Consider the following 27506-nt stretch of genomic DNA (forward strand, 5'->3'; position numbering starts at 1 on the left):
GGAGGGGGGGGGAAAGGGAGGAGGGGGGGGGGGGGGGGGGGAGGGGGGAAGGAGGAGAAGGGGAGAAGGAGGGGGGGGGGAAAATGAAGGGAAGGAGGGGGGATAGTGGGTATGTGTAGTGACACCATAAGAGTAAAGTATTTTAAAGTTGCTGAGGTGGAAAGGGTTGTGTTAAAAAAGTAGTAGTGAAGGAAGGGGCAGGAAAACAAAACGGGGGGGGGGAGGGGGGGGGTGGGGGGGGGGAAGAGGGGGAAGGGGGGGGAGAGGGGGAAAAGGGGGGGGAGGGGAGGGGGAAAAAGGGGGGGAAAGGGGAAGGGCAAGAGGGCCGGAATGGTTAGGGGGAAAAGGAGGATGGGGGCTGGGGAGGGGAAGAAATGGGAATGGACGGGAATAGGGGGGGGAAGGAGCAAAAAGAAAAAAAGAAATGAGCCGAATAGAGAAGAGAGGGGAAGGGGGGGACAGGAATTGAAGTGAGATAAAAGTGAGAAAGGGAAAAGGAAAAAGGGGGGGGGAAGGGGGGGGGTTGTATTCTAGGAACGGAATGGGAAGGAGGGGGAAAGTGAAGAAAAAATATATAATAAAAAGGGGGGATTAGAGTAATAAGTAAATGTGTTTAATTCTGCAAACATGCAGAGTGACTGAAGTGGACGTGAAAATATAAAATTAAAGGAGTGCAAGGAATATCAAGGGAATCAAAAGTTAAGGAAACCAATCACCAAGCAATCTAATAATATTTATATAGGTAGACCCTGATGGGTCCTTACCATAGCTGTATACAGGTTATATATACTTGATTATACTGGGGCCGTAGACCCAATGGGTCTACGGCCGCACACCCATTGATGACGTCACATATTGCCGTCCAGGGATCCTTACAAAAGCGGCTGAGAAAGCCGCTGTTGTGAGTTAGCACGGACGCTCTCCCTGGGGACACACGTGGAAGAATATCAGCCACGGTAAGTCAGATCACTACCCATTTATTGGGTTCCTGTTCTGATTGACTTGCATGACTAACTGGCCCTCTGCCTTCTAACTCCCTCAGCTGGAACCAGTGCATTGCACTGTCTATACCCCGGCAGTTGAGCAAACTCTAGAATGGACTGACAGAGACTGTCTTTCTGTGCCCCAGTATAATCAAGTATATATAACCTGTATACAGCTATGGTAAGGACCCATCAGGGTCTACCTATATAAATATTATTAGATTGCTTGGTGATTGGTTTCCTTAACTTTTGATTCCCTTGATATTCCTTGCACTCCTTTAATTTTATATTTTCACGTCCACTTCAGTCACTCTGCATGTTTGCAGAATTAAACACATTTACTTATTACTCTAATCCCCCCTTTTTATTATATATTTTTTCTTCACTTTCTCCCTCCTTCCCATTCCGTTCCTAGAATACAACCCCCCCCCTTCCCCCCCCCCTTTTTCCTTTTCCCTTTCTCACTTTTATCTCACTTCAATTCCTGTCCCCCCCTTCCCCTCTCTTCTCTATTCGGCTCATTTCTTTTTTTCTTTTTGCTCCTTCCCCCCCCTATTCCCGTCCATTCCCATTTCTTCCCCTCCCCAGCCCCCATCCTCCTTTTCCCCCTAACCATTCCGGCCCTCTTGCCCTTCCCCTTTCCCCCCCCCTTTTTCCCCCTCCCCTCCCCCCCTTTTCCCCCTCTCCCCCCCCTTCCCCCCCCGTTTTGTTTTCCTGCCCCTTCCTTCACTACTACTTTTTTAACACAACCCTTTCCACCTCAGCAACTTTAAAATACTTTACTCTTATGGTGTCACTACACATACCCACTATCCCCCCTCCTTCCCTTCATTTTTCCCCCCCCTCCTTCTCCCCTTCTCCTCCTTCCCCCCTCCCCCCTTTCCCCCCCCCGCCCCCCCCCCCCCTCCGTTTCCCCCCCCCCCCCTTTTCTTCCCCCCCCCCCTCCCCCCCCCTTTTCTTCTTCACCTTCCCCTCCCCTCCCTTTCCCCATTACCAATTCCCTTTCCCTTCCCCCCATACTCCCCTTTTTTTATTTCACTCCCAACCTTTCACTCTCCTTAATTCACCTTCGTCACTATGTTATATCATTTTTACACACTCCACGGTGATCCCCACCCTATTAAATAACTGACCACCTCGCTACATATGAAACTATCAATTTTATTCCTCAATAGAGCCCGTTCTAAATAAATATATCCCCCTCCTTGCGCCAAAGAAGGTTTTCAACTGGGTTCCTGGCTCGATCAATTGACCAGTCTGGGTGAGTTTTTTCACTCCACTATATGGCATGTTATTTGGATTATGTTATAAAATGTTTACAACTACTGTATAAACTTGCTTGTATATTTATATGTTTTATGCAAATCTTGTAGACAAACCCTCTCCTGAAGAAGCGGTATATTACCGCGAAACCGGTCGAGACGATCAACTCCTTACATGCAGATATAGTTTGTGTATAACTTACTGTTGTGCAATGTGGGGATTGTTTTTAAATGTTGCTCTATGATACCTGTTTTATGTTCAATAAATACTTGTTATTTTTATTATACTGTGTTTAACCAGTGCCGTGAATAGTCCCCCCCAAAATCCCCTTTCCCCCTTCCCCTTGACCTGATTGGTGACAAACATTCGGTTTTAAGCAGCCAATGGTGTCTTAATTAGTTAGGTCTCCTTATTTTACATACTAATTGGGATGAAGGCACATATTTACTTCTTATACCTTTAGTATAAAAGAGACCATACTCACTCCTTTTTTCTACTACTGCATAAGTCTGAGGAGGTGTAGCTAGCCACACACAGGTGGGAGCGAGTCCAAGCCTCCCAAGCATCTAAGGTCTTGGGCCCCTTTCACTCGGGGCGGATCAGTAATGATCCGCCCCGTGCACCTCCGCTTGCTCAGCGGGGATCGCTCCGTTGATCCCCGCTGAGCCGGTGGATGACAGGGCGGTCCCCGCACACTGTGCAGGGACCGCCCTGTCTTTTCTCCGCTCCCCTCTATGGGGGGGATCAGATGAACATGGACTGTGTGTCCGTGTTCACCCGATCCGATCGACGGATGGAAAAGTAGGTTTTTCCTCCGTCACACTTTGGCGGATCAGAGCGGGTCGGATGTCAGCGGGCATGTCACCGCTGACATCCGCGGCTCCATAGAGGAGCACGGAGCGCCTGTACAGGTCTGCAAAAAAAACTGACAGGCGGACCTGTACGGACGTTCAATGTGAAAGAGCTCTTAATGAGCACAGACCCAGAGATCAATTAAGTCTCTCAGTAAGAGGTGATCACAATCTTAGCCTGGAGGCAATCAGACACCTGTAGGGCTTTACACCAAATACAGGCTAGTTTATGTAGCTTTAGCATTCGAGGTTTGCACCAGGAACTCTTCAATTAAGGGTTGCAGGATAGCATTTTATGCTTCTCATACAGCTCACAGGTGGTTTGTAGCCCAAGCCACAAGAGGTCTTGATTAACTCTTACACACTGATAGATATAGCAGCAGAGCAAGGAGGAAATAATAGGTTGGAAATTGTGGAGATGTTGCACATAATAAGCAACCCCCTCAAGGATAATATGTTCACAAGGGTGCCCCTTATTGTGCCACCCCACCCTATGGGTAAAAATTTAGGATGCAGGCTTAAAAAAGCTAAAAACCTCTAAATGCACCATCGTGAGCTACCTGCCAGATTCATAGCAGCTGGCCCTGATCCTTTAGGGATTGATGGAGTGGGAACACCCTGGATTGAGCCTTGCTCAGCCCCCTATATACCTATATGCTGAGGTTATTCTAGGGGCTTCTGTAATCTCAGTGGCCTATATTGCCTGCAGGAGTCCATCCAGATCCTCGAGGGTAAAGAGGCGTCTCCTTAACCTTGAATCCTCCTGAATCTGGATTAACAGGTCTAGATCCAACTCCCCTCTGAGCTGTGTTCTGACCTGGCCTGGCTTTCCATATCCTCCCTGTCCTCCTTTTCTTCCTCTACTTGGGCTAGAGGGAGTGATTGTGAGGGTGGGAAAAGGGCACTAGGTCCCACTCCGAAAAGGCTTTCCTGGGAGGATGTGCCTTCTCTAGGGGTAAGCTCCTCTAGGTCAGGACCTTGGGTTACTGACTGCCCGGCGGCTTCACAGAAAGCTTTGACTGTTTCCAGCATTTCCGTCTGCATAGATGAGACATTTTCTCATCATTGCAGAAGCCTCCTTCCCTGCTAAATTATTAATGCATTTATAGCAGGGATAAGCAATTAGCGGACCTCCAGCTGTTGCCAAACTACAAGTCCCATCATGCCTCTGCCTCTGGGTGTCATGCTTGATGCTGTCAGAGTCTTGCTATGCCTCATGGGACTTGTAGTTTGGCAACATCTGGAGGTCCGCTAATTGCTTATCCCTGATTTATAGCAAAAGGGCTTTGAGTGGGAGTTTATTCTTACAGTACCCACATTTTTTTTTGTTGAGGAGCTGTGCCCTGTAGCGGCAGGAGGCTGTTTATCTGGGGCCTCCTGGGCTCTGCTGGGGACTCTGTAAGACAAGAGATCCAATACATGTACATGACGTTATTCTGTCTTAACTGCGGGTTTGTACTGGGGAGGAGGAAAGGGTAAGGTGAATGGTGAATCCCAGTCCTGTTCTGGCTGGCTCAGGGATTCTCAGACCCCTGGAAGCCAGACCTCTCACCCCCTTCCCCTTCTCCCTTGCCAAGGGGGGGATTTGTACTCACAGGGCCCCGACCTGGATCTGCCCGCAGTTGTAGCCGCCTTCCCTGTCTCTTGTTCCATAAGGAGGTTGGCTGGGTCCTGGGCTGCTGGTACAGCAAGCCGACCACTCTCCACTGCCTTTCTGTTTCACGCCACTCTCCACGCTGTCTCCCAGCGTTTCTGGCACTTCCAGGTTGTGCTGTACCGCCACCCGCTTCCTGTGATGCGGTCGTTTCCAGAACAAGGCTTGAAGTGCAGTGCTTCCTGCAATAGGGAACCCGGAAGTGAAGAGAGTGGCAGAAGGCAGTGGTTTTATGCAATACAGCGATGGCACACACTTCCTGTGGCCAGAGCGCTGGTGCACACTTTGAGACCTGTGAGAAGGAGCGAGCCTACAGGTTAGTTTAGCCATCCCTAGAACCTGTCTCAACAGGGGTACCACCATCAGACCCTCCCCGGTCATTTGGTCTTTAAACAAAACAAAAATGTTGTGTTCGGGAGAGACACAATCAATACTGGGGATCAAGGGGAAGGGTGGGGACAAGCTGTGAATTGATTGTGTTTCCTGAGGGGAGAAACCCTCATCTCTCAGGTGTGCCGTCATGGAAGGTGATAGGAGAAAAATAAAATACCCAGTAGTGATTAAATACCACCCAAAGAAGGCTCTATTTGTGTGAAAGAAAAGACAAAAATGTCATATGGCTACAATGTTGCGTGAATAATTGTCATTTGGAATGTGAGAGCATTGAAAACTGAAAATTGGCCTGGTTAGGAAGGGGGTATAAATTCCAAGTGGGCAAGTGGTTAAGAATCATTGAAAAATAATTTGTATGTTTATGTTAAAAGGAGAAGTACAGCTAAAACTCGCTTTGGCTGTACTTCTCCCGTGGATCACAGAAATGCAGTTTGTTCTGCACTCCTGTGACCCATTTTCAGCAGACAGCGGGCTGAAGTCTGCTGATGTCACAGAGCTGGTCCAAGCTCGTGACCATATGGTCAGCAACTGCCCACAGGCCTAGACCAGCACTCGGCTCAGCCTCTCAGCAGGCCGCTGAGAGCATAAGTCTGCCACTTCCGCCCCCTCCACAGCCCAGTGCTCCAGTGAGCGCAGGGGAGCAGAGCAGAGAGCTCTCTGCTCACGGAGCTGTGTGAACCAATCAATCGGCGGTGTTTGATCGCTCGGTTTTCAGTGTCAAAGCTGGCGGGGGAAAGATGCAGAATCGGAGAAATGCTGCATCTAGCTAGGCAAGTACGATTCTACAAAAAACTATTTCTGTACTTCTCTTTTAATAAAAAATTTTTTTTTGATTTTATATATAAAAAATCTAGGTAGCATTCTACATACCTGTAAGCCTGGAGTAATAATATCTTGTAAACATTGATGCATACAGTTCGAAGGCTATTTATCTACAGTTTAATACAAACATTAGTTAAGTGAGATTCCAAAATACCAGAAATATTTTTTTAAATCAATATAAACAAATAAAGTGAGACTTACTTCAAGGTCAAGGAAGAGACCATGAGATTTAAGTTGAAGAACTTTTATCAGTTTACTTTTCAAAGCACTGCCTGCTGCCTTGTAATGGCAAAATGTCAGACTGGATCGTATTGAAGTGCAAGAATATCTGCAGGGCCAATAAAAATATGTTAATGGCCATTATGTAGATAATCTAAATAAAAATACGGATCTAACTTCATGTAACAAAGAAACAATCCAATGCACAATAAGCCTTGAAGTACCAGTTATTGGCTTAAAGCCGAGTTCCACCCAAAGTGGCACATTTCCAACCACATTTGGCACATTTCAGGGGGGAGATGTAACGGTACCTATTTTTGACAGGTACCCTTCCCCACTTCCGGGAAACTACACCACAGCGCTATCCCTTGGAAGCTTGGCCCCTCTCCTCCTTCCTCAGCCGCCGGGCCAGTTGGAAAGTGCAGCGCGCTTCACACGTGCGCAGTAGGGAACCGGATGTGAAGCAAAAAGGCTTCACTGCCAGTTTCCCTTAAAGTGGATGTAAAACCACTCATTCTTTCTAAACTACTGTCATAGTGCTGATCTATAAGGATATACATGCCTCCTGCATGTATCCTTACCTGTCAAATATCTCCCCTCTGTCTGTTATAAGAACTGAAAAACTGCAGATTCTGTGGGTGGATCTGTTGTCTGGAGCTCGGTGGGTGGAGTCGGGATGTCAGACTCCCCGCCCACCTCTACACTTCCCTTGTCAACATGCATTTTGTCCTGTGTATTTCTTACACTAAATTCTGCTATGATCACTAACATCCAGTCGAAATCCAGAAAAGTAACCACATGACTTCAGAAAAGGAGTGGGGGTGGGAATTTAAAAATATTCCAGGCTAGTGCATGAGATATGTAAATAACCTGTCATTCAGAGCAAGGGGGAGGAACGGACAAAAGTTTTCTCCGGTTTGTCCGTTTATCTCACCAAGAAAAGAAAAGAGGATTGCTCAGAGCCAGATTATGTCTTTGTGACAAGACTGGGCACAGATGATAGGATATCTTTTACTCTATGTTGTGACAGCAAAAAAAAATAAAAAAATTTGGGTTTACATCCACTTTAACATGAATGGCGGCGGCGGCAGCACCAGAGAGCCAATCTAAAAATTGGCCTGGATTCCCGGTGAGCTTTAATACAGCTACATCTGGATGGTGCGAGTTGCTGAACAGCCCTCTCACAACAGATGGCGAATCTACACTGAGTGCGTGTCTGCTGTTGTAACAGCAGCCAACTTTTCCAGTCAGCGTTCATTTCACAGGGATGCAGTGGATAATTCCAGAGCACTGTACTGGATCACCTCTTCACTTTTCAAGCCACCACCAATTTTTTGTGCACATCTTTGTGTTTTTACCAATAAGTTTATATTGCTGATTCTATCATGGGACTGTGAATTTAATCGAATTTAATTGAATCTATAGCGGAACCTCGGATTGCGAAAAACGCGGTTAATGATCATTTTGCAATACGAGCATTTTTTAAAAAAAATCCTGACTAGGTTTGCGATTGTTGTCTCGCAAAACAAGCAGGATTCAAGCATCTGCGGTGTGCAGTCCTGCATTTGGCCAGAGGCGCAAGGGGCGCCGGCGACACTCGGAGCCATTCGGAAATACTCTGTTCCTGAGGGTTCCCAAGCGATCTCCGACTCCCGTGCGCGTGCCCGGCGTGATTGCTCGGTACAGAGCGGGGAGCTGTGTGTGTAAACACACAGCTCCCGGTCCTGTCAGGGGGGGAAATGCTAATCCTCTGTTCATACAATGTATGAACAGAAGATCAGTCATTTCCCCTAGTGAGGCCATCCGCCCCTACAGTTAGAACACACCCAGGGAACATACTTAACCCCTTCCCCGCCCCCTATTGTTAACCCCTTCACTGCTAGTGGCATTTTTATAGTAATCTAATGCATTTTTAAAGCACTGATCGCTATAAAAATGCCAATGGTCCCAAAAATGTGTCAAAAGTGTCTGAAGTGTCCGCCATAATGTCGCAGTACCGAAAAAAAACGCTGATCGCCGCCATTACTAGTAAAAACAAATATTAATAAAAATGCCATAAAAATACCCCCTATTTTCTAAACGCTATAACTTTTGCGCAAACCAATCAATAAACGCTTATTGCGATTTTTTTTTTTACGAAAAATATGTAGAAGAATACGTATCGGCCTAAACTGAGGAAAACATTTTTTATATATTTTTGGGGGATATTTATTATAGCAAAAAGTAAAAAATATTCATTTTGTTCAAAATTGTCGCTCTATTTTTGTTTATAGCGCAAAAACTAAAAACCGCAGAGGTGATCAAATACCACCAAAAGAAAAAATGTGGGGAAAAAAGGACGTCAATTTTGTTTGGGAGCCACGTCGCACGACGCACGCAATTGTCAGTTAAAGCGATGCAGTGCCGAATCACAAAAAGTGCTCTGGTCTTTGGGCAGCAATATGGTCTGGGGGTTAAAGAAATTAAATGAATGATACATGTTGAATTGATGCATGCCTACCTGGGAGCTTCTCTCTTCTCCGTGCTATTGACAAAGAGCCAGGGGGGAGGTTACATATCCTAACTTCCTCCCTAAGATACCACGGAGGAGGGTATGCAGAGCATTAGGCTGCTAAGACCTGCCAGCCAGTGTCACACTAACTAGCTGCCGGTCTATCCGAACATCCTCACCGGCTGGTGTTATTATGCCGGCAAGCAGCAGTGTGGCTGCTTTATCGGGGCACCAGACTGATTTGCCTCCTGGACCCTGTCCCCCAGCCCACCCCACCCCATAAGACTGGCGCTACACACAGTAAAAGTGTAGCACAAGCCGGTGGAGACTTTTTGTGTGGGAGCTGGGAGATCGCTTTTTTCATTTAGAAGGGCTTTTTTCTGCCCTCCTGCAAAGTGCCACCCTTAGCCTGGGCCTTGTCGGCCGAAGCCAATATACAGTGATGCATAGAAGTCCATGGGGTTCTACTGTACCGGTGCAACCAGATGATCTCAATCAGAGCAGCAGAAGATTCCTGTGGGCCAAGTCAGGTATAAATATATATTTATATGTATATAAATCTGAGCCAGAGAAGGGGGAGATAGTTTGGGTCAAGGGGTGAGGGGAGAGACACACAAATTTAAAAAGTCAGCTGCGCTTTGTATGAAAGCACAGTTATCTTTTAAAGCGAAGTTCTACCCAAAAGTGAAGCTTGCGCTTTAAGGTCTCCTCCCAGCCCCTGTTTGTGAAACTGAGCTTTTGTGGAGGACAGGGGGAGCAGGTACCCGATTTTAAAAAGTACTTGCTCCCATTTCCTTTCTGGTCACCTTAGGAGATCGGAAGCAGAAGCTCTCCCTCCCGAAGTCTTCTGGGACTTATGACAGGTCCTAGAAGACATCAAGACCAGTCACAGAGCCCAAGCACAGTGGGCACCCATCTATGAAGCCATAAGCTGCCACAGCCGGGTGCCCATAGTAGAAATGACGGCGCCAAGGAGAGAGGACACAGGGTGAACACAGCACGGGTGAGTGCACCGCTGGATCATGGGACAGGCGAGTGGCTGTTAATTAAAAGTCAGCAGCTACACTTTTTGTAGCTGCTGACTTTTAATAAACAAATGACTGGAACTCTGCTTTAATATGCGAGATGATGCAAATGAAGAGGCCTTGTAATAAAGCACATGGTCTTCTTTATTCTTGCTGGTTACATAATACCATAAGCAAATACAAGCACTGTACATTTATACTATTTTACTTTTAACTGAAAATGATAAAGCATAAAAACAACCTTCAGTAAATGAAAAAAAAAAAAAATAGTACATTATGACGAGCCTGTTTTACCGAGAATAATCACAGAAAACTTCCAAAGTCTGTGTATCGAGCAGTAGGCCACACCATGAGAATAATGTTTGAGCTGGTAAGTGCTGTACTCCTGAGCACCTTGGAATATCATCAATAGGAAAATTCACCATGGTCTTATACTGGCTTATAGAGCACCCATATTCAGGAATTCCTTCTGCTAGGATTCTAAAATAACCGAAACATGATTAAAACATACTGTACAAATGAGTATAGTAAAGATTATATATAAAAAAAAAAACTATGCTGATAGTAAATATGAAATGGAGAACATTAAAGACCTAAATATAAAATGATTTATAGTCAATGAAAAAGAGAAAAAGCAATTCTACAGCTTGGAGGTGACTTAGGAATTTGTGAAGTACATAAAAAGAAAATAAATAAGTAATAAACCATATTGTTTCATAATTTTATCTAGATAATTTGATAATTAACGTATATTGAAATGAAATCGTGATATGATATGAAGCCTGCCTAAGGTAAATCTACAAAAGCTTAAAATGCCTATAACTACCGGTATATCACATTTGAAGCACACAATTTGTCAGCTGGATAGTAATAGAGTCACTTTCAACAAGACTTGATTGTAAAACAATATATATATATATATATTTTTTTTTTTTTTCAACCCTAAAAAAGTGTAGTAAATATAAATATAAGCAGGTCTATAAAAGGGTGAAATGTCAGTTTTCACAGAAAATCAACAAATAATATCTATAAATATCACCCTGTGACATACATCTGTGACAGTGTATATATGTGCACAAAACATAGGAAGGGCGGATACATTTGTTACCATTTATAAGACTTGACTGTAATGTTAAAAGGACATTTTCTACTGTAAACTAATAAGTTGGTGCTACAATACACATTCCTGTATTTAAAATGTTTTCTTATATACAGTATTATTTATTTAAGGTTTAAATAGACTTGTTTGATCCTATTCCTATATGGGTATGTGGAGCTAATCCCACCAACCTGTAAACAGGTTGGCATATGTGGGAACAAATTTCATGCAGACACCAAATCTCTGGAGATAGAATTCACAATCATACTGGAAGTAGTTGCGTGTCAGCAAAAAATTGAATGACTCCCAAATAAACCATTTCAAATCCTTGGCGTATTCCGTATAATGGTCCAGGTGATACTTAGCACGGAAATAAACTGTATCCAAGCAACACAAACAGAAAAACGCTGTTTAATTAATGTTGACTATCTAAAGCAAACACACCCATCCATCTATGTCGCCATGCTTTTTTTTGTTTTCAAAATCAATGTGAAAAATACCCCCCTAGCGTTTATTGCTACAGCCATCTTGAGAAAGGGCAGATGATTCAGGTAGCATTTACTTCCTGAAATCATCTTCACCTTGCTAAAGCATGCGGGCAGGAGGGTGTGCTTAGCAGAGAAAGCCCCTTCTTCCCTCCAGATGGAAAAAAATAAAAATAACCATGCAGACTCCTGGGATGTATGACATATTTACATCTATTTATGAATGCTAGCAGCTTAAAGTTGAAGAGGTTGTAAACAAAAAAGGAAAAAAAAAACTGTAAGACGGCTGACATCTTCCCCCGTGTTTCTTCTGGGTTTGTGGGCTCCAGGACTGCGATTGGCCAGAGCCACGATGACGTCACTCACGCGGGAGCCGCCGGTCAAAACACAGGGCCCTAAAGAAAGGGCATCAGCAAAACGGGGAGGATGACGTGGTGCACGTGAAGCACGCACGTCTGAGGGAGGGCTTCCCCATGCTACGGACCGGAGCCGAGAGGAGGAGACGGAAGGAGGAAGATCCGACGCAGCAGTGAGCGACAGCTACGATGCAGAGCGGGAGTCTGCGGAGCTGTTGGAGGCTGAGTGCGCCGGACACCTGACACGCTGCTCCACGCTGCTCTCCAGGTCCCCAGCCGCCCCCTAACCACTGCCCCCCCGAGGAGAAGGTAGGCACGGTACAGTGCAGAGGGAGGCAGGGACGCCTCCATTGGCTGGTTAACATAGCAGCCGCCCTCCACCCCCTCTGCCTGCCGTGATTCTGCTATTTTAAATCTCCAAGCTGTGTGTTGAACATGGGATCGAGCCCTGACAGCAGAAGGATGTGGTAAGAGTGTCAAGCATACCACTGCACTGTAAGGCTCACTCCATATGTAATAGATGCAACTTAGCTAGTGAAACTAGCCATGGTCTCAGTTTGAATAACCTGTGCAATATTGTTTTAAACACCTTGGGTCACCCAGCTGCCCAGTCTCCAATAAGATACAACCCGCAACCATTATACAGTTTTTCCTAAATGTATTAAATGAATTAAACATCCACGGACGGTGAATCCTTACCCCATAAATACCCCATAAATATTGAGGACACTGGTAAGGGGGCGTGGATGAAAAGGCTCCAGCTACCTAGAGACATTATACCTCCCTCGGCGTCAAACATTGTTAAACCACAGTGGGCTGGACTTGAAGCATTGGCGGAAATATTGGAGTCATTTATCTATTGATTTATTTATTTTTTCCTGTTTTTTTTGTCTCTCCTCCTCATCCCCACCATCTGACCACTGTATGAGCACTGCTTGGCCTGCTATATTGGTTCAGCAGGGGGTAAAACATCCTTAAAAACAGTGCGTGGGGGATCTCCCCCCCCCTGTCCACAGTTTAAGCGATAGGGGACGACCCCTTGACCCCCTAGAACACCAGCGTAAAATCTCCAGAAGGTGAAGCTAAGGCAGCTTTGTATTACCCTCCCTTCTTAAATAAATAAAAACCACCGCCTAAAAAAAAAAAAAAAAAAAAAAAAAAAAAAAAAAAAAGAGGGAGGGGAGGTGACCATCTGCTGTTCAAACTGGGGAAACGTATTAGAGGGATAAAGAAATATAACATGAATAAATCTACAAGGGGTGCCGCCCCGAAAATCCCCAAAGATAACCCCCCCACCAGTACGATCAGACACTATATGACCTCTGAGGGGAGCTCCAAGAGCCCAGGCCTGCCAAAAAGAGCAGAAAAAACTGGGACAACTAAAAAGGGAGCAGGGGGGGCAGCTACCCCAATTACGGACTCTTCAATAGAAAGTGAACATGAGGTTAGTCAAATTGACGACCCCAGACTGGACACTCATATCCCCACAAAGGGGGAACTGGATGGGATGTTAAGGAGAGTGGAAACCGTGATAAGAGAAGAAATTAGCGCATTAAGAAAGGATTTATTTCATATGTTGGAACGGATGGAGGAAGTGGAAAAAAAAATGGAAAAACAGGACCTAGAATTAAACGAACTAAAAATCCAACATCAGACGATGAAACAAAACCAGAGGTGGTTACAATACCGATTAGAGGACCAAGAGAACCGTAACAGAAGAAAAAATTTAAGAATACGATCTATCAAGGAGGAGAAAGGGGAAGATTTGAGAAAAATTCTCAACGATCTATTTCTCCCCCTCTTAGATAATGGCACGGAGGGCCCCCTCAAAATTGAACGTGTACACCGGGTAGGAAAGATGAGAGAGGGAGGAGGCAAATGGCCTAGGGACATTATCGTGAGCTTTAGATATTTCGAAGACAAAGATGAGATCTGGACAAAACTCAGGAGAAAGGCCCCCCTACGCTATGACGGGACTGATATTCAGATTTTCACGGACTTGGCCTGGGAGACTCTGGCCAGGAGAAGGTCTCTCAAACCCCTTCTGGAACAGATGCGCCAGCTTAATATTAAGTATCAATGGGGTTTCCCGGCATGTCTGATTGGCCGCAAAGAGGGGATCTCGGCAAAGTTGACATTCCCCGAGGACTTGGTAGGGTTCTCCCGCAAACTGGACATGCCGGTTTTGGAGATCCCAGGTTGGGATGAATAGTTCATTTCGATACAGATAGCCTCCTCAAGCGGTTAAACGAAGGTTAAGCTAGGATGATCAAGGGGAACAGGGGGGTAAGGGGGAGGGAGGGGGGGGATTGAGAAGGGGAGCAAGAAGGCCAGGTCCGTACCCTACCCATGTAAGATCAACCCCCAGAAGAATATCTCGGGGGGGAAAATGGGTGGGCGGGACGTGTGGAGGCCTACCTCATCCATGAGAACCGACGGGTAGGGGAGACCGAGGATCCCTACGGTTCAGAGGCGATGGATAGGCCTAGGTGGGGGGGGGGGACGTGGGTGTTCGGGGGGGGGGGGGACGTGGGAGGGGGGGGAGGGATGGAGGAGGGAGGGGGATGGGGAAGGGAAAAGGGAACTTGGCTCCCATGGAATCTCATGGACAGTTCATTAAGAAATGATCCAGCCATAGAATAATGACTGAAGTAAAATTTCTATCATACAATGTTAAGGGTTTGAATTCAGCCGTTAAAAGACTCAAGGTCCTCGCAGAGATCGAACAACTTAAAGCGGATGTCGTGTTTATTCAGGAATCTCACTTAACCATAGAGGCGAATATTAAGCTTTTTTCACCCGCATACCCCACTTGGTTTTACGGGGATTCTATCTCGAAACGCGCTAGGGGCGTGGCAATTGGGTTCTCAAGGGGGTTTGGATTTACCCTAGAGGCAAGGAAGACAGACCCAGAAGGGAGATTTATATTCCTTAGGGTAAGGATTGACAACATGGTCTATACCTTAGCGAATATCTACGCCCCAAATGTTCATCAAACCCAATATTTAGGGAAAATCCTGGGAAAGTTAAAAGACTTCGCCGAGGGCTATACGATCCTGATGGGGGACTTTAATTTTGTCCTGGACCCGAAAGAGGATAGTACGTTCCGTGGGAGGGTGACAAAAAATGGGCTTCTACAAAGAATTAAACAAAAGATTCATGACCACCAATTAGTCGATGCCTGGCGGATTTTTCATCCCAAGGAACATGACTACACGTTTTACTCTCCCCCCCACGGAACGTACTCCAGAATCGACTACATCTTGGCAGACCACAGGCTTCTGGACTCTATAACGGAAACGGACATAGGAATAATGACGGTGTCAGATCACGCTCCAATCTCTATGAAAATTAAACTGTCCATACAAAAGAGACAGAGGCCTGTGTGGCGCCTGGATGAGAGCCTGATACGCGATGAAGGAGGGGCAAGCAGGGTGGAGGAGGAATTAAAACAATTCTTCCTCATCAACGATACAGAAGGGATAACCAGCGCAACCCTTTGGGAGACACACAAAGCCTACATCAGAGGAATTTTAATTGCGGAGGGCGTAAAAAAAAAAAAAAGAGTTGAAAAGTAAAGCAAACACCCTGACAAAAGAGATAGAGACCTTAGAACGCGAACATAAAGCGCAGGGATTAAAAGAAAAATACCTTAACTTAATAATAAAGAGAGTCGCCCTCAAGAAGACCATGGAACAGGAAGCGAGAAATAAACTTAACTGCATCTCTAAAGAGAGATATGTATGGGGAAATAAACCAAGCAAGCAATTAGCTAAAATGGCTCAAAAAAAGAAAGCTAGAAACTATATCGATAGAATAAAAAGGAAAGATGGGAATATGGTTTACGCAAATAGAGAAATAGCGGATTCTTTTAAAAATTATTACGAGGAACTTTATACTCTAAAAAATCCAGGGTGGCAGGCAGGGGAAAGGGAGGGGAAGATCCGAGAATTTCTAGACAGGGCAGGACTTCCTAGTTTAGAGGAGATGGAAAGCTTAAATATGGACCGCCCCATAACTGAAGATGAAATAAAAGAAGCTCTAAATTCCACCGCGGGGGGTAAAAGCCCGGGGCCAGATGGGTTTACCCCCCAGTACTATAAGAGATTCAGCAACATTTTGATCCCTAAGATGTGCAAATACTTCAACGGGCTAGGGTCTGAATTTGAAATCAGCAGGGAAGCTACGGCGGCCACGGTTGCAATAATTTTAAAGGAAGGGAAAGATAGCTCTCTCTGTTCGGCGTACAGACCTATCTCTCTGTTAAATACAGACATTAAGCTCTTTGCCAAGATTCTGGCGGGACGACTAAAAGGGGCTATGCACGTTTTGATTCACCCCGACCAGGTAGGATTTGTGCCCAACAGAGAGGGCAAAGACAACAGTCTCAGGGCTATCCTCCTGCTTCAGACCATAAGGCAGAATGGGCCCCCAGGTCTATTCCTGTCAGTCGATGCTGAAAAAGCTTTTGACAGGGTAGACTGGGGGCTCATGATGGAGACTATCAATACTATGGGAATAGGAAAAAGGATGTCTCGCTGGATTAAAACACTTTACCATCACCCTTCAGCAAAAATAAAAATCAATGGGATACTATCGGACCCCTTCGAGATGAAAAATGGGACAAGGCAGGGATGCCCCCTGTCCCCCCTTCTTTTCATTCTTTCTTTAGAGCCTCTGTTGTCTACCATTCGTAACGACCCCGACATTAATGGAGTCAGAGTAGAAGGGGAGGAACATAAATTATCGGCGTTTGCCGATGATATTTTGTTCTATCTAACCAATCCGGCCAAATCTATCCCGAAGCTCTCCAAAGTGCTGCAACAATATGGGGCCATCTCTAATTTTAAAATTAACGAAACTAAATCTGAAATTCTGAACATTAATTTAAACAAAAAGGAGGTGGGTCAGGTCAAGGCGACCTGTGTGTTCCCCTGGACCAAAGAATTAAAGTACCTAGGAGTCAAACTGGCCAATACAACCCAGAAGATGTATAAAATAAATTATATTCCCCTACTAAATGAGATCAAGAGCGAATTAAAAAGAACGGTAAATAAACCCATTTCATGGATCGGACGCATTAATATGCTAAAGATGGTTGTAGTCCCAAAAATTCTTTATAAATTTTTATTACTCCCAATAGCACTCCCTCAGCAATTTTTGAGAATTCTTAATTCCTTGTTACTAAACTATGTTTGGAAAAATAAGAAGCATAGAATATCCCTCTCTATCCTAAAACAGGGTAAGCCATTCGGCGGTCTGGCAGTTCCGGATATTAAAAGTTACTATAAGGCGGCGGTCTTAGCACGTGCGGTAGAATGGGCACGGGATAGGAAGGACAAAAGGTGGGTGCAAATTGAGAAAGCACTAACTAGTAAATATCTGAACAATATTATTTGGATTCCTGCACAACACAGAGTACTAGACCACAAAACACATGTTTTAACACGGGACACTTTAAGAATGTGGGACAAGACCCTGACACAATTAGAGGGTAAATTTAATTCCCCATTAATGAACCTCAAAGAAAATCCGTATTTTGCACCAGGGGAAAATAAAATTGGAGGAAATTGGATTAAGGTAGACACGGTATATTTAGGGGATATTATTAAAGAGGGAGAGATAATGACCTATGAAGATCTTAGATCCAAAACGGATTGTTGGAACTTGGATAGGTGGCATTACTCCCAATTGCATCACTTTGTTAGGCACCTCCCCCGTCCATTACGGACAGAGGCTGAGCTAACTCCACTTGAGAAGATTTGTAAATCTAAGAATACAAAGGGCACTATCACTAAATTATATGGATTATTGGTAAAGATATGCTCACGGAGCGAAGCACCCTTCATAGGTAAATGGGAAAGAGAATTAGGAACCACAAGAGGGACAAACAGTTATAAGAGGATTATGCATCTTACCCATTCATCCGCAATTGACGTACGAACCGCCGAAACAAACTATAAGTGTATCTCAGGGTGGTATATTACACCAGATAAAGCAAATAAATATAAAGCAGATCAGACCGCAGAGTGTTGGCGGGGCTGCTCTGAAAGAGGCACGATGGCCCACCTTTGGTGGTTATGCCCAAAAATACAAACTTATTGGGACATAATTTTGAGTCAAATTAAAGTTATTACGGGCAAAGACTTAAAGAAAGACCCCTGGGTCGTGCTCTTTCATTGCAGCCAAGAGGGGAAAAAAAAATATAAGCAGTCTTTGATCCCTCATCTCCTAAACGCCGCAAAGAAACTTATACCCAAAAAGTGGCAGGAGACGGAAAGTCCACACGTTTGGAACTGGATAGATGAAGTGGAGGAAACGTACAGGCTGGAAGAGTTAAAGGATAGGCATCTGGAGACGAGCGGCGGGCATGGGGAAAAATGGGAAAAATGGCGGGAGTATAAAAAAACATGGAGTTATGCAGAAAGAGTTAGGGTATGCTACTAACAAGCCATATGCTGGCAACATGGAAATTATAACATTTCCCAGGCTAGGGTCATTCCCTAGAGCGAGTCACATACTATTCACGATCAATGAACGTCGGAGATTGTTTTAGCTTGCGAAGGAAAAGTTAGGAGATTCCGGGGAGCCAAGAGGGGGGGTGGGGGGCCGTTTAACCAGTATAGAGCCATAATGGTAAGCCAATGTCACAATCCATCACCATCACTATTATAGGGTTGGCCTATATTTATTAAAAAAAAAAAAAAAAAAAAAAAAACACAAGAAGCATAGTAAATATACCACATATGATGCAAACCACAAAATGAGACGTAAGACGCATCAAACCATGAGCCGGTCTCAAGGATTTGGTAAAAGCTGAGGTGGTAAAAAAAAAAAAAAAAAGAAAGGGCACGGGCGGATGTTCCTTCAGAGCACATTCACCGATGACGTAATCGGCGCAGTATACAATAAATATCTAAAAGGTGCAAGATTCTTGTCTAATTGGCAACCCTGGTTAGATACTCGAAATTGGCCCCTCCTCAGCTTTTTAGGGATATGCTGCTCCAGATCAGGTACTCTTCATTTCAGGGTCTATTGTTAATTAAAGAATGTGAAACTGGGAGCAACAATATTGGGGTAACATCTACCCTCACCTCAAATAATTATGCACTGAGAAACACCTGCAAGGGTATCTGTATAGGTGAATATACTAGCCAAATGCCATGTTTTTATTTTGTACTGGTGTCCACTGGTCATTGGTATTGTTAGCTGTGCATGTGACCTATGGATAATATGCAAATGTTTCTGTCTTTGACATGTAATATGCCATGGAATACCTTTGGTTTGTGTAACCTGTCCTTGTATTAAATACCTCTGCTATATGTAACCTATCTGTTGTATGTGCACATAAACAAAAAGTTCAATAAAGATAATTGATTAAAAAAAAATAATCACAAAGATTTTCCAACATGCCAAAGAATCTTTAGCTGTGAATTGAATTTCCGACTTTCAATAGTAAATGCCAATGTTGATATTCTTTGCAAGTTTTGTGCTATGTTGGCACATACAATACTAGATAAGAGACACAGCTCTACTAGGTAATGCTTTCAAATACATGGAACTGATATGACTGCAGACAAAGCTTGTCATGATGTTTAGTGTCAGGAATTATCTGTGTAGAAATATACTGCATGCATTATGAAATTGGAAGTTCAAAAGCATGAGAAAATCAATGGACCAATAATGTACTAAAATAACATACCGTAAAAAGGTCTTAGCTTGTTCTAAATTGGTTGTAACCAGCAAGAAGTCATCAGAAAGTCGCATTAGAATTCTGGAATTAACAGGTAAAATCATATCAGGATACAGAAGCAGCATGTTACTGTTCTCTAATGCTGAAAGTGCAAAGTGCTAAGCCACTTCGATATTTGAGTAATAAGCTGGGTTGGTAAGAGGCTGTTAATTCACAAACAGCCCGAAAAATTAAAGTGATATTAAACACATATTTTTTTTAAGTAACAAAACATGTCATACCTACCTATCTGTGCTCCTGGGTCCTCTGAGTGACCCCTAACAAGCCGCTTACTATAGGGGCTCGTGTGCATGCTCACTCCCGAGCGTGTCCCTAAGACACACAGAACAGGGCTTGTCCCTGCCCTCGCTCCTACCTCACTGGCTGTGATTGACAGCAGCGGGAGCCAACAATTCCTGCTACTATCTCTCAGACAATGAGAGGGCAGAGACCCAGGAGAGCAGCTACTCTCCTGCACAATGCTGGATTGCAATCAGGCTTGAGTAAGTATTGGGGAGGGCTGCACAATAAAGGTATTTTACTTTCATGCATAAAGGTAAAAAACCCTTCAGCCTTTAGAACCACTTTAGGGAATACAATTTAAAAGTAAGCCACTGGATTACTAATATGCATGCTGTATCTTCTGATGTGGGAGTCAGTAATAGCCATCTAACAGTTCACATAACATTCCAACAGGTCTCCTTCCACAGCATTTCTGTGGGTTGCTCTACCTGCCACATATAAACCAATAGGCATGCCAGGGAGCAGTTAAGACATCATTCTACTCCTTCCTTCACCATCAGCACCACAACGGTAAGTGCTGAAGGTCCTTGTGTTATTCCCTCAGGTTATGACTATTTAAGTTGCAGCACCAATTTATCATAATATTTGCTTATTTAAACCAAAAATTCAATTGAGCTTTGACAATGAAACACTAAGAGCAACACATAAAGGGACAGGCATAAATAGAAATGTGTCCAACACATGTATTTTAGTTGCATGCGAATGCAAGGCTTTTGACATAATAATAGGATTTTTTAATACAGCTTACCTGTAAAATCTTTTTCTTGGAAATGCAACACGAGACACAAAGCCTTAATTACTTAATGGGTTATGTAGTCACCACAGGTGATTGGACACTGGCAAACCCAATTAAAATTTAGTTCCTCCCCTATATAACCCCTGCTAAATGGAGAGTACCTCAGTTTTGTAGCAAAGCAATAAGTGTTCCATGTTAACTCCGAAGAGGGGTGGGAGTTCTGTGTCCTGTGATGTATTTCCAAGAAAAAGATTTTACAGGTAAGCTGTATTGAATAATCCTATTTTCTTGATCATACATCACAGGACACAGAGCCTTAATTACTTAATGGGATGTCCCATAGCAATGCTAAAATTTGAGGGGAGGGAGACACAGATCAGAATAGCTTGCAGCACACTACCCCCGAAGGCGGCATCCTCGTAACCTCGCACATCTACCTGGTAGAATTTAGTAAACGTATGGACCGAAGGGGGCGTGGCCTGACGCGGCATGGAGTAGGACGTGTGCACCCTAGGCTCCGTCCATTACTCCTGTATTCTCTATAATCCTGGACTCTGAACACCTTCCATCCACCTCTGCCACCTGCCTGGGGTCCCCCGCCCCTCAGCCATCTGGCGGCCCTCCCGTGCGGTAGCCGCATCCAGGAAAGTCTGCGGCTTCGGCCTATTCACGGAGGCCCGCGGCCATCTTGGCACTCCTCCTCCTGGACCCAGCGCTAGGCTCTGTCCCTGTTACCGGACAAAAGACGGCCCTCACACCACACCTAGCCTCCTTTGACCCTCGGCAATCCGCTGATCCGACCCGAGCGGCGTTCCCCCTGCACGGCGGCCGCATCTAGGCAAGACCGTGGCTTCGGCCTACACACGGGAGCGGCCATCTTGGTACTCCTACTTTGCCTCACTGCCTTCTAACTGCACACCTGGCCTCCCCTGACCTCCAACCATCCAGTGGCCCAAACGGAGCGGAGATCTTCCCGCACGGAGGCTGCTCTCGGGCAAGACTGCGGCTTTGGCCTGTACTCGGAAGTCCGTGGCCATCTTGGTACCCCTGATCCTGCACTGAGCCCTGTCCCTGTTGCCGGCCTGGAGGCCTTCTCCCCGTCCTTCCTAGCCCACTGAGCCTGATAGTCTCACCCATCACACCCACTATCATGCCCCCCCCAAAAAGCCAAAAATCTATCGCGGAAAAGCTCGCACAGTACCGCCGTAATGAGGGGGAGGAGACTGAGGAAGATGGCAGCGCTGAGAAGACGGGAGGTGAGTGCGGGCAGGGAGACACGGATAAACTGCTGGAGGCGATTATTCTCTGTAGGACCTCCCTCACTGCCCAGATTGAAGAGGTCAAGGTAGACATTTCCTTGATTAGACAGGATTTTCAGAAACTTTGCGGCTGAGTCACGGAAACAGAAACTCGCATCAGTACGGTGGAGCACGTCCTGCCACCATTACAGGCTGGATCTGACCACATGCAGAGGCAGATTAATCAGTTGATCACCAAGCAAGATGATATGGAGAATCACCTCAGGAGGTGCAACATCCGATTCATCGGTCTCCCGGAGGGAGCGGAGGGGAAGGACCCGACGTCATTCCTTGAACAACTCCTGGTAACCACATATGGCCGGGAGGCCTTCTCTCCCATGCTGGCGGTAGAGAGGGCTCATAGGATGCCTGCTAAGCCTCCCCTCAGGGAGCTCCCCCTGTACCTTATTGCAAAATTTTTAAACTATACAGACCGGGATGCTGCGCTGAGGCTGGCGAAAGAGAAGGGCAACATCCCTGTAGGAAACATCAAAGTGGCAATATTCCCTAGCTCCTCGGCTGAGATAAAGAAACGCTGGCAGAGCTTCATGGAGGCCAAACGCAAGCTGCGCAGCCGTCACTTGAAGTATTCCATGCTTTTCCCTGCACGCCTGAGGGTGGAACATGATGGACGCGTATCGTTCTTTGAGGATCCTGAGGTCATCTCCTGGCTGGAGCGCAGGCCTGTGCATGGAGGAGCCGACTGACCGCTCATCAGGTGAGCAAGAAACTTTTGTTTCGTGTTTTTACTGCTACTTGACCTGCCTTAAACCATCCTTATTGCATTGCTATCCTGACCTACGTCACATGTTTAAGAGTGCGATTGGCCTGTAACTAGCGCACAGGGAAGGATCATTGTCAGGTTTAGGGATCAACATGAGAAACTACCTTTGCTTATCCGAGGGAATAGGGATAAGCTGCAGAAAGGCATTAAAAAGTTTACACATATGCGGAAGGAGAATGGGGAGGAATGACTTATAATATTGTGATGGTGGGACTCTGTGCTATGTGAAAGATTGCTGGTTTACGCTAGATTTTGGAGAGAAAGACACATTAATTGCACAGCTGTCTTGGGCTTTTTAGTTCTGACCTGACATGGCTCAGAGCCCCACCCAACAGACAGGAAGACGCCAATCTGTACCTGGTACCTGGGGGAGTGGAAAATACTACTGTTTACGGACACTTTTGCATGTAGCTATACCAGGCACACCAAAGCCTGGTATTGCTACATAGATTATGTCATCATGATAAGGGACGGCCCTATCGCACCCTTGTTGGAATTCTTGGACTACATCAATTCCAATAATACATTTAATCTCCCATTTACAATGATCTATAACAAGTACACCATTTCTTTTCTGGACCCGACCATCACCAGAACTGCTAATGGTTCTTTACAGAGTGAATTATTTAGAAAGCCCACGGCAGGCAATACTATTCTGGAAGCATCCAGTTCTCATCCAGAAGCCTTACTGACTTCCATCCCTTTTGGTCAATATATTAGGGCCAAGCACAACTGTTGTAGTTACATAGTTAGTCAGGTTGAAAAAAGACACAAGTCCATCCAGTTCAACCACAAAAAAATAAACAAAATAAAAAACATAGTACAATCCCATACACCAAACTCCATACCCACAGTTGATCCAGAGGAAGGCAAAAAACCCCAGCAGAGCATGATCCAATTTGCTACAGCAGGGGAAAAAATCCCTTCCTGATCCCCCTAGAGGCAATCGGATTTACCCTGGATCAACTTTACCTACAAATCTTAGTACTCAGTTATATTATGTACATTTAGGAAAGTATCCAGGCATTTCTAAAAGCAATCTACTGACCTGGCCAGAACCACCTCTGGAGGGAGTCTGTTCCACATTCTCTTACTGTGAAGAAACCTTTCTGTATTTGGAGATGAAATCTCTTTTCCTCTAGACGTAAAGAGTGCCCCCTTGTCCTCCGTGTTGACCGTAAAGTGAATAACTCAACACCAAGTTCACTATATGGACCCCTTATATATTTGTACATGTGGATCATATCCCCCCTTATTCTCCTATTCTGCAGAGTGAATACATTCAGTTCTTCTAATCTTTCCTCATAGCTGAGCTCCTCCATGCCACTTATCAGTTTGGTTACCCTTCTCTGCACTTTCTTCAGCTCCCCGATATCCTTTTTGAGAACTGGAGCCCAAAACTGAACTGCATATTCCAGATGAGGTCTTACTAATGATTTGAACAGGGGCACAATTATATCTCTCTCTCTGGAGTCCATACCTCTCTTAATACAAGAAAGGACTTTGCTCGCTTTGGAAACCGCAGGTTGTCATTGCATGCCATTATTGAGCTTAAGTGATGCCCTTTTTGACAAAGAAGCTGGCATACTCCACCAGAGATTACGGGCCAGAGGATACTTGAATTGTATCCTCAAAAAAGCATATAAGAGGGCCAAGAACAAGTGTAGAAGGGATCTCCTTTTTTCAAAAAAACCTATTGGTTTGTCATTACCAGATATTGCCAACAACACGACAAATCAGAAATATACTACAGAAATATTGGCACTTATTAAGCATGGACACCATCCTTGCACCATATGTATCTACACAGCCTCTTATTACATACCGACGAGCATCTTCTTTACGAGATAAACTCGTGATCAGCGAATTTCAAACCAATAGGCGTGACAGAAAAAGATTGACTGGCACCTTTAGATGTGGCAATTGCAACTATTGCCAATATATGGACACCACCAAAATGTTGGGTATAGTTTATCTGATGCAATGTGAATGTGGGTGTTATTATATTGGTAAAACAAAACTAGCTTTTTGGCAAGATAATTATTGCCACATTGTTAGTATCAATAAAAAGAACCCTGACCTTCCCATTGGTCCACATTGCCATATAGTACACCAGTACGTTTTCTGGCTTTGGACCATATTCCCTCCAGTCCCAGAGGTGGCGACTCTAACAAAGCACAAATGCCACCACACCGCCTGGCCTCAACTAGGCATTTAATTTTAAACCCTTCCTGGAAGGATTCCAGTCAGGGGCTTGGGAACTGGACCTCTAATCTACAATTCATGTCCCATGGGTGTATTTATCCATGCTCTTTTATTATGGAAAACATGGTTGTGTACAGAATCACACAGGGTATGTTTACTATTTATGCCATTCCTCCCTATTTCTTTCCTTCTTTTGCCTTCAGCGATTTTGGTTTGTTTCATTTATTGTACCTGACAAATATTCTGTTTGTTCCTAGATTCATTTAGAAATTGATTGGCGATGCGATTTCCTGTATGGTTCTCATGCCTGAGCTGATCACCTTTGACCACTGGGTGGTACCGTCTCTCCCTTCGGTTCTGACACACTTGATCGATACATACATACATACATACATACATACATTTTTTCACAGTTCTCTTTTTCACCACACGGGGCGGGGCTGGCTGCTGTGTATTACTGCTTGGTGCGTGCTAGACCTCCAATTCCACGCCTCACCAGCGGGGGACACAGTGTCTCATTGCCCAAAAGGAGTTTTGCCTTTGCCCCTTCCTATTTGCGTCGCAGCCTGGGGCACAGTGGGATGGGCTACACGCATGCTGATGGCAGGAGGGCGCAGGGCTGGCGCCGCACGCCATCCCATCAGGGAACTTTGAGGCAGATGGTTGCAGCCAACATGGTGTAATGCTCTGCGTCATTGACCACAGCTCAGCAGGGTTGCTTTCAAGCTCCTTCTCATCTGCTCTAATTAGCCATACAGGCTATTTAAACTTCCTGTCAGCACCAGCAATCACAGACTTGTGATTACTTCCTTGCATGGTAGGTTGATTTGATCACTTCATTGTAGCACTCAGCTTTTTTGAGCTTTACTACTACATATTTACTATCACCATTCCATTTTTTTTTGTCTTCCACAGACAGGAAGCCATTAGTCTAAGGTATTTTGTACTTTTTGGCCTACCCTATACTGATAGGAGTGGTCACTCCTATTATCCCATCCCTGCCAGGTCCCCCTCGTGGTTAATTGGTGATCGGCTCATGCAAGTGAGTATCAGTTTTCCACGCCTATTTTTTGTACTTGCACGGATGTTCTATTCCATGCAATAGGTTTATCAATGTTAAAATTGTACTATTATACTAATGTCTAAATATGTTAATTTTATAGATGTATGTATTAGGGGTGCGCATCTTCACTGGCCTCACGATTTGATTACGATTATCATGTCAACGATTAGTTTAGATTCTGCGATGCATCACGACTACAGCGCAATTGCGCATGGTTTTCAAAAAAAATAAAAAATAAAAGTACTTAATTTTTTTAATTCTATCTGTTCTTAGAAAAAAAAATACCTGCATGTAGCAAGATCTAAACACAGCAGACAACTAAAATAAGCTCCAGGCTCTCCCCCCAAAATACTAAAGGAGATGATCATGATCAGAGACTGCAGACATAATACAGGAGAGGATCAGAGACTGTAGACATGCTACAGGAGATGATCAGAGACTGCTGACATAGTACAGGAGATGATCAGAGACTGTAAACATGGTACAGGAGATGATCACACGTCAGCAGGGAATTCTCAGTGTTTGTATATGCCGCGCTCATGTGACTGCCCAGAACGGCCCGCCAATTCGGCACCCCTAATATATATATAAAATTTGTCCACATTAGAATGTGTTTTCTACCTGCTTAAACCACTGTGTAGCCAGACAGTACTGGGACCCCTGTTCTTTTGAACTCCAACCCTATTGCATGGTCTGCTTTGGCTATGGTTACCCCATTAACCACTAGCCACCCGGCGGCCGACTATATACGGCCGCAAGGTGGCTCTAATCTGCCGGAAGGCCGTCTATATACGGCCGTGCACCACGGGGGGCGCGTGCGTGCGCGCCTGCCGCGGCACACAGGTGCTGATGCGCCAGGCACCCGCAATCGGCAGTCACAGAGCCAGGGACGTGGATCTCTGTGTGTAAACACAGAGATCCACGTCCTGTTAGGGCAGGGGTCTGCAACCTTTAAGACATAAAGAGCCACTTGGACCCGTTTCCGAAGGAACAAAAAAAAACTGGGAGCCGCAAAACCATTGCGACATTTAAAACAAATATAACAATACTGTACAATATCAGATAAGATTCCACCTCCACATGCCCAGCAAATGCAATACTGTACAATATCGGATAAGATTCCACCTCCACATGCCCAGCAAATGCAATACTGTACAATATCTGATATTGTACAGTATTGCATTTGCTGGGCATGTGGAGGTGGAATCTTATCTGATATAATTGATATTGTACAGTATTGCATTTGCTGGGCATGTGGAGGTGGAATCTTATCTGATATTGTCAATATCAGATAAGATTCCACCTCCACATGCCCAGCAAATGCAATACTGTACAATATATCAGATAAGAGTGCATGCCCAGGCTGGCCCCAGACTAGGCCGCTCTCCCCCCCAGTCCCAGACACTTCAAATCCACACATGATGCCGGTCCTCACCTGCGCTGCCTGCTCTAGTGCTCTTACTGTCTGTGTCACTCGTCGTCTGTCTCTCTCTCTTCGCAGGGCCACGGTCTTTGATCCGGAGCGCAGCCTCTGCGGGGGGATATGTCGGGGGCTGAGCTGAAAGCTCTCGAGTCGTGACAGGCTGAGGCGGGCGGGAGACTCCGTGCGCGTGCATGCGCCAGCGCCACCCGAGCTGCAAGCACAGACAGGCCAGCTCTGTGGCCAGTCACATGACGCGCCGTGACCGAATCACAGGCCAGCTCAGGCCTGTGGCCCCCCCGCACGCCGTGCGGTAGATGTAAT

General features: G+C 45.2%; 1 protein-coding gene across 5 annotated transcripts in view; it reads right to left on the reverse strand.

The window, feature by feature from the left end:
• The window catches only part of TERT (telomerase reverse transcriptase), a 194568-nt gene that overhangs the window by 67483 nt on the left and 99579 nt on the right, over positions 1–27506 (reverse strand). For 4 of the 5 annotated variants that reach the window (XM_040353379.1, XM_040353378.1, XM_040353377.1 and 1 more), the window contains 4 exons: positions 19344–19415; positions 9996–10181; positions 6168–6294; positions 6015–6076 (listed from right to left, as the gene is read on the reverse strand). In XM_040353379.1, coding sequence (XP_040209313.1) covers positions 6015–6076; positions 6168–6294; positions 9996–10181; positions 19344–19415 — 447 coding nt within the window. The remainder of the gene's footprint in view (positions 1–6014; positions 6077–6167; positions 6295–9995; positions 10182–19343; positions 19416–27506) is intronic. The other variant, XM_040353380.1, reaches the window with a different exon arrangement.

The sequence above is a fragment of the Rana temporaria genome, chromosome 5, assembly GCF_905171775.1.
Source record: "Rana temporaria chromosome 5, aRanTem1.1, whole genome shotgun sequence".
NCBI classification, from domain to species: domain Eukaryota; kingdom Metazoa; phylum Chordata; class Amphibia; order Anura; family Ranidae; genus Rana; species Rana temporaria.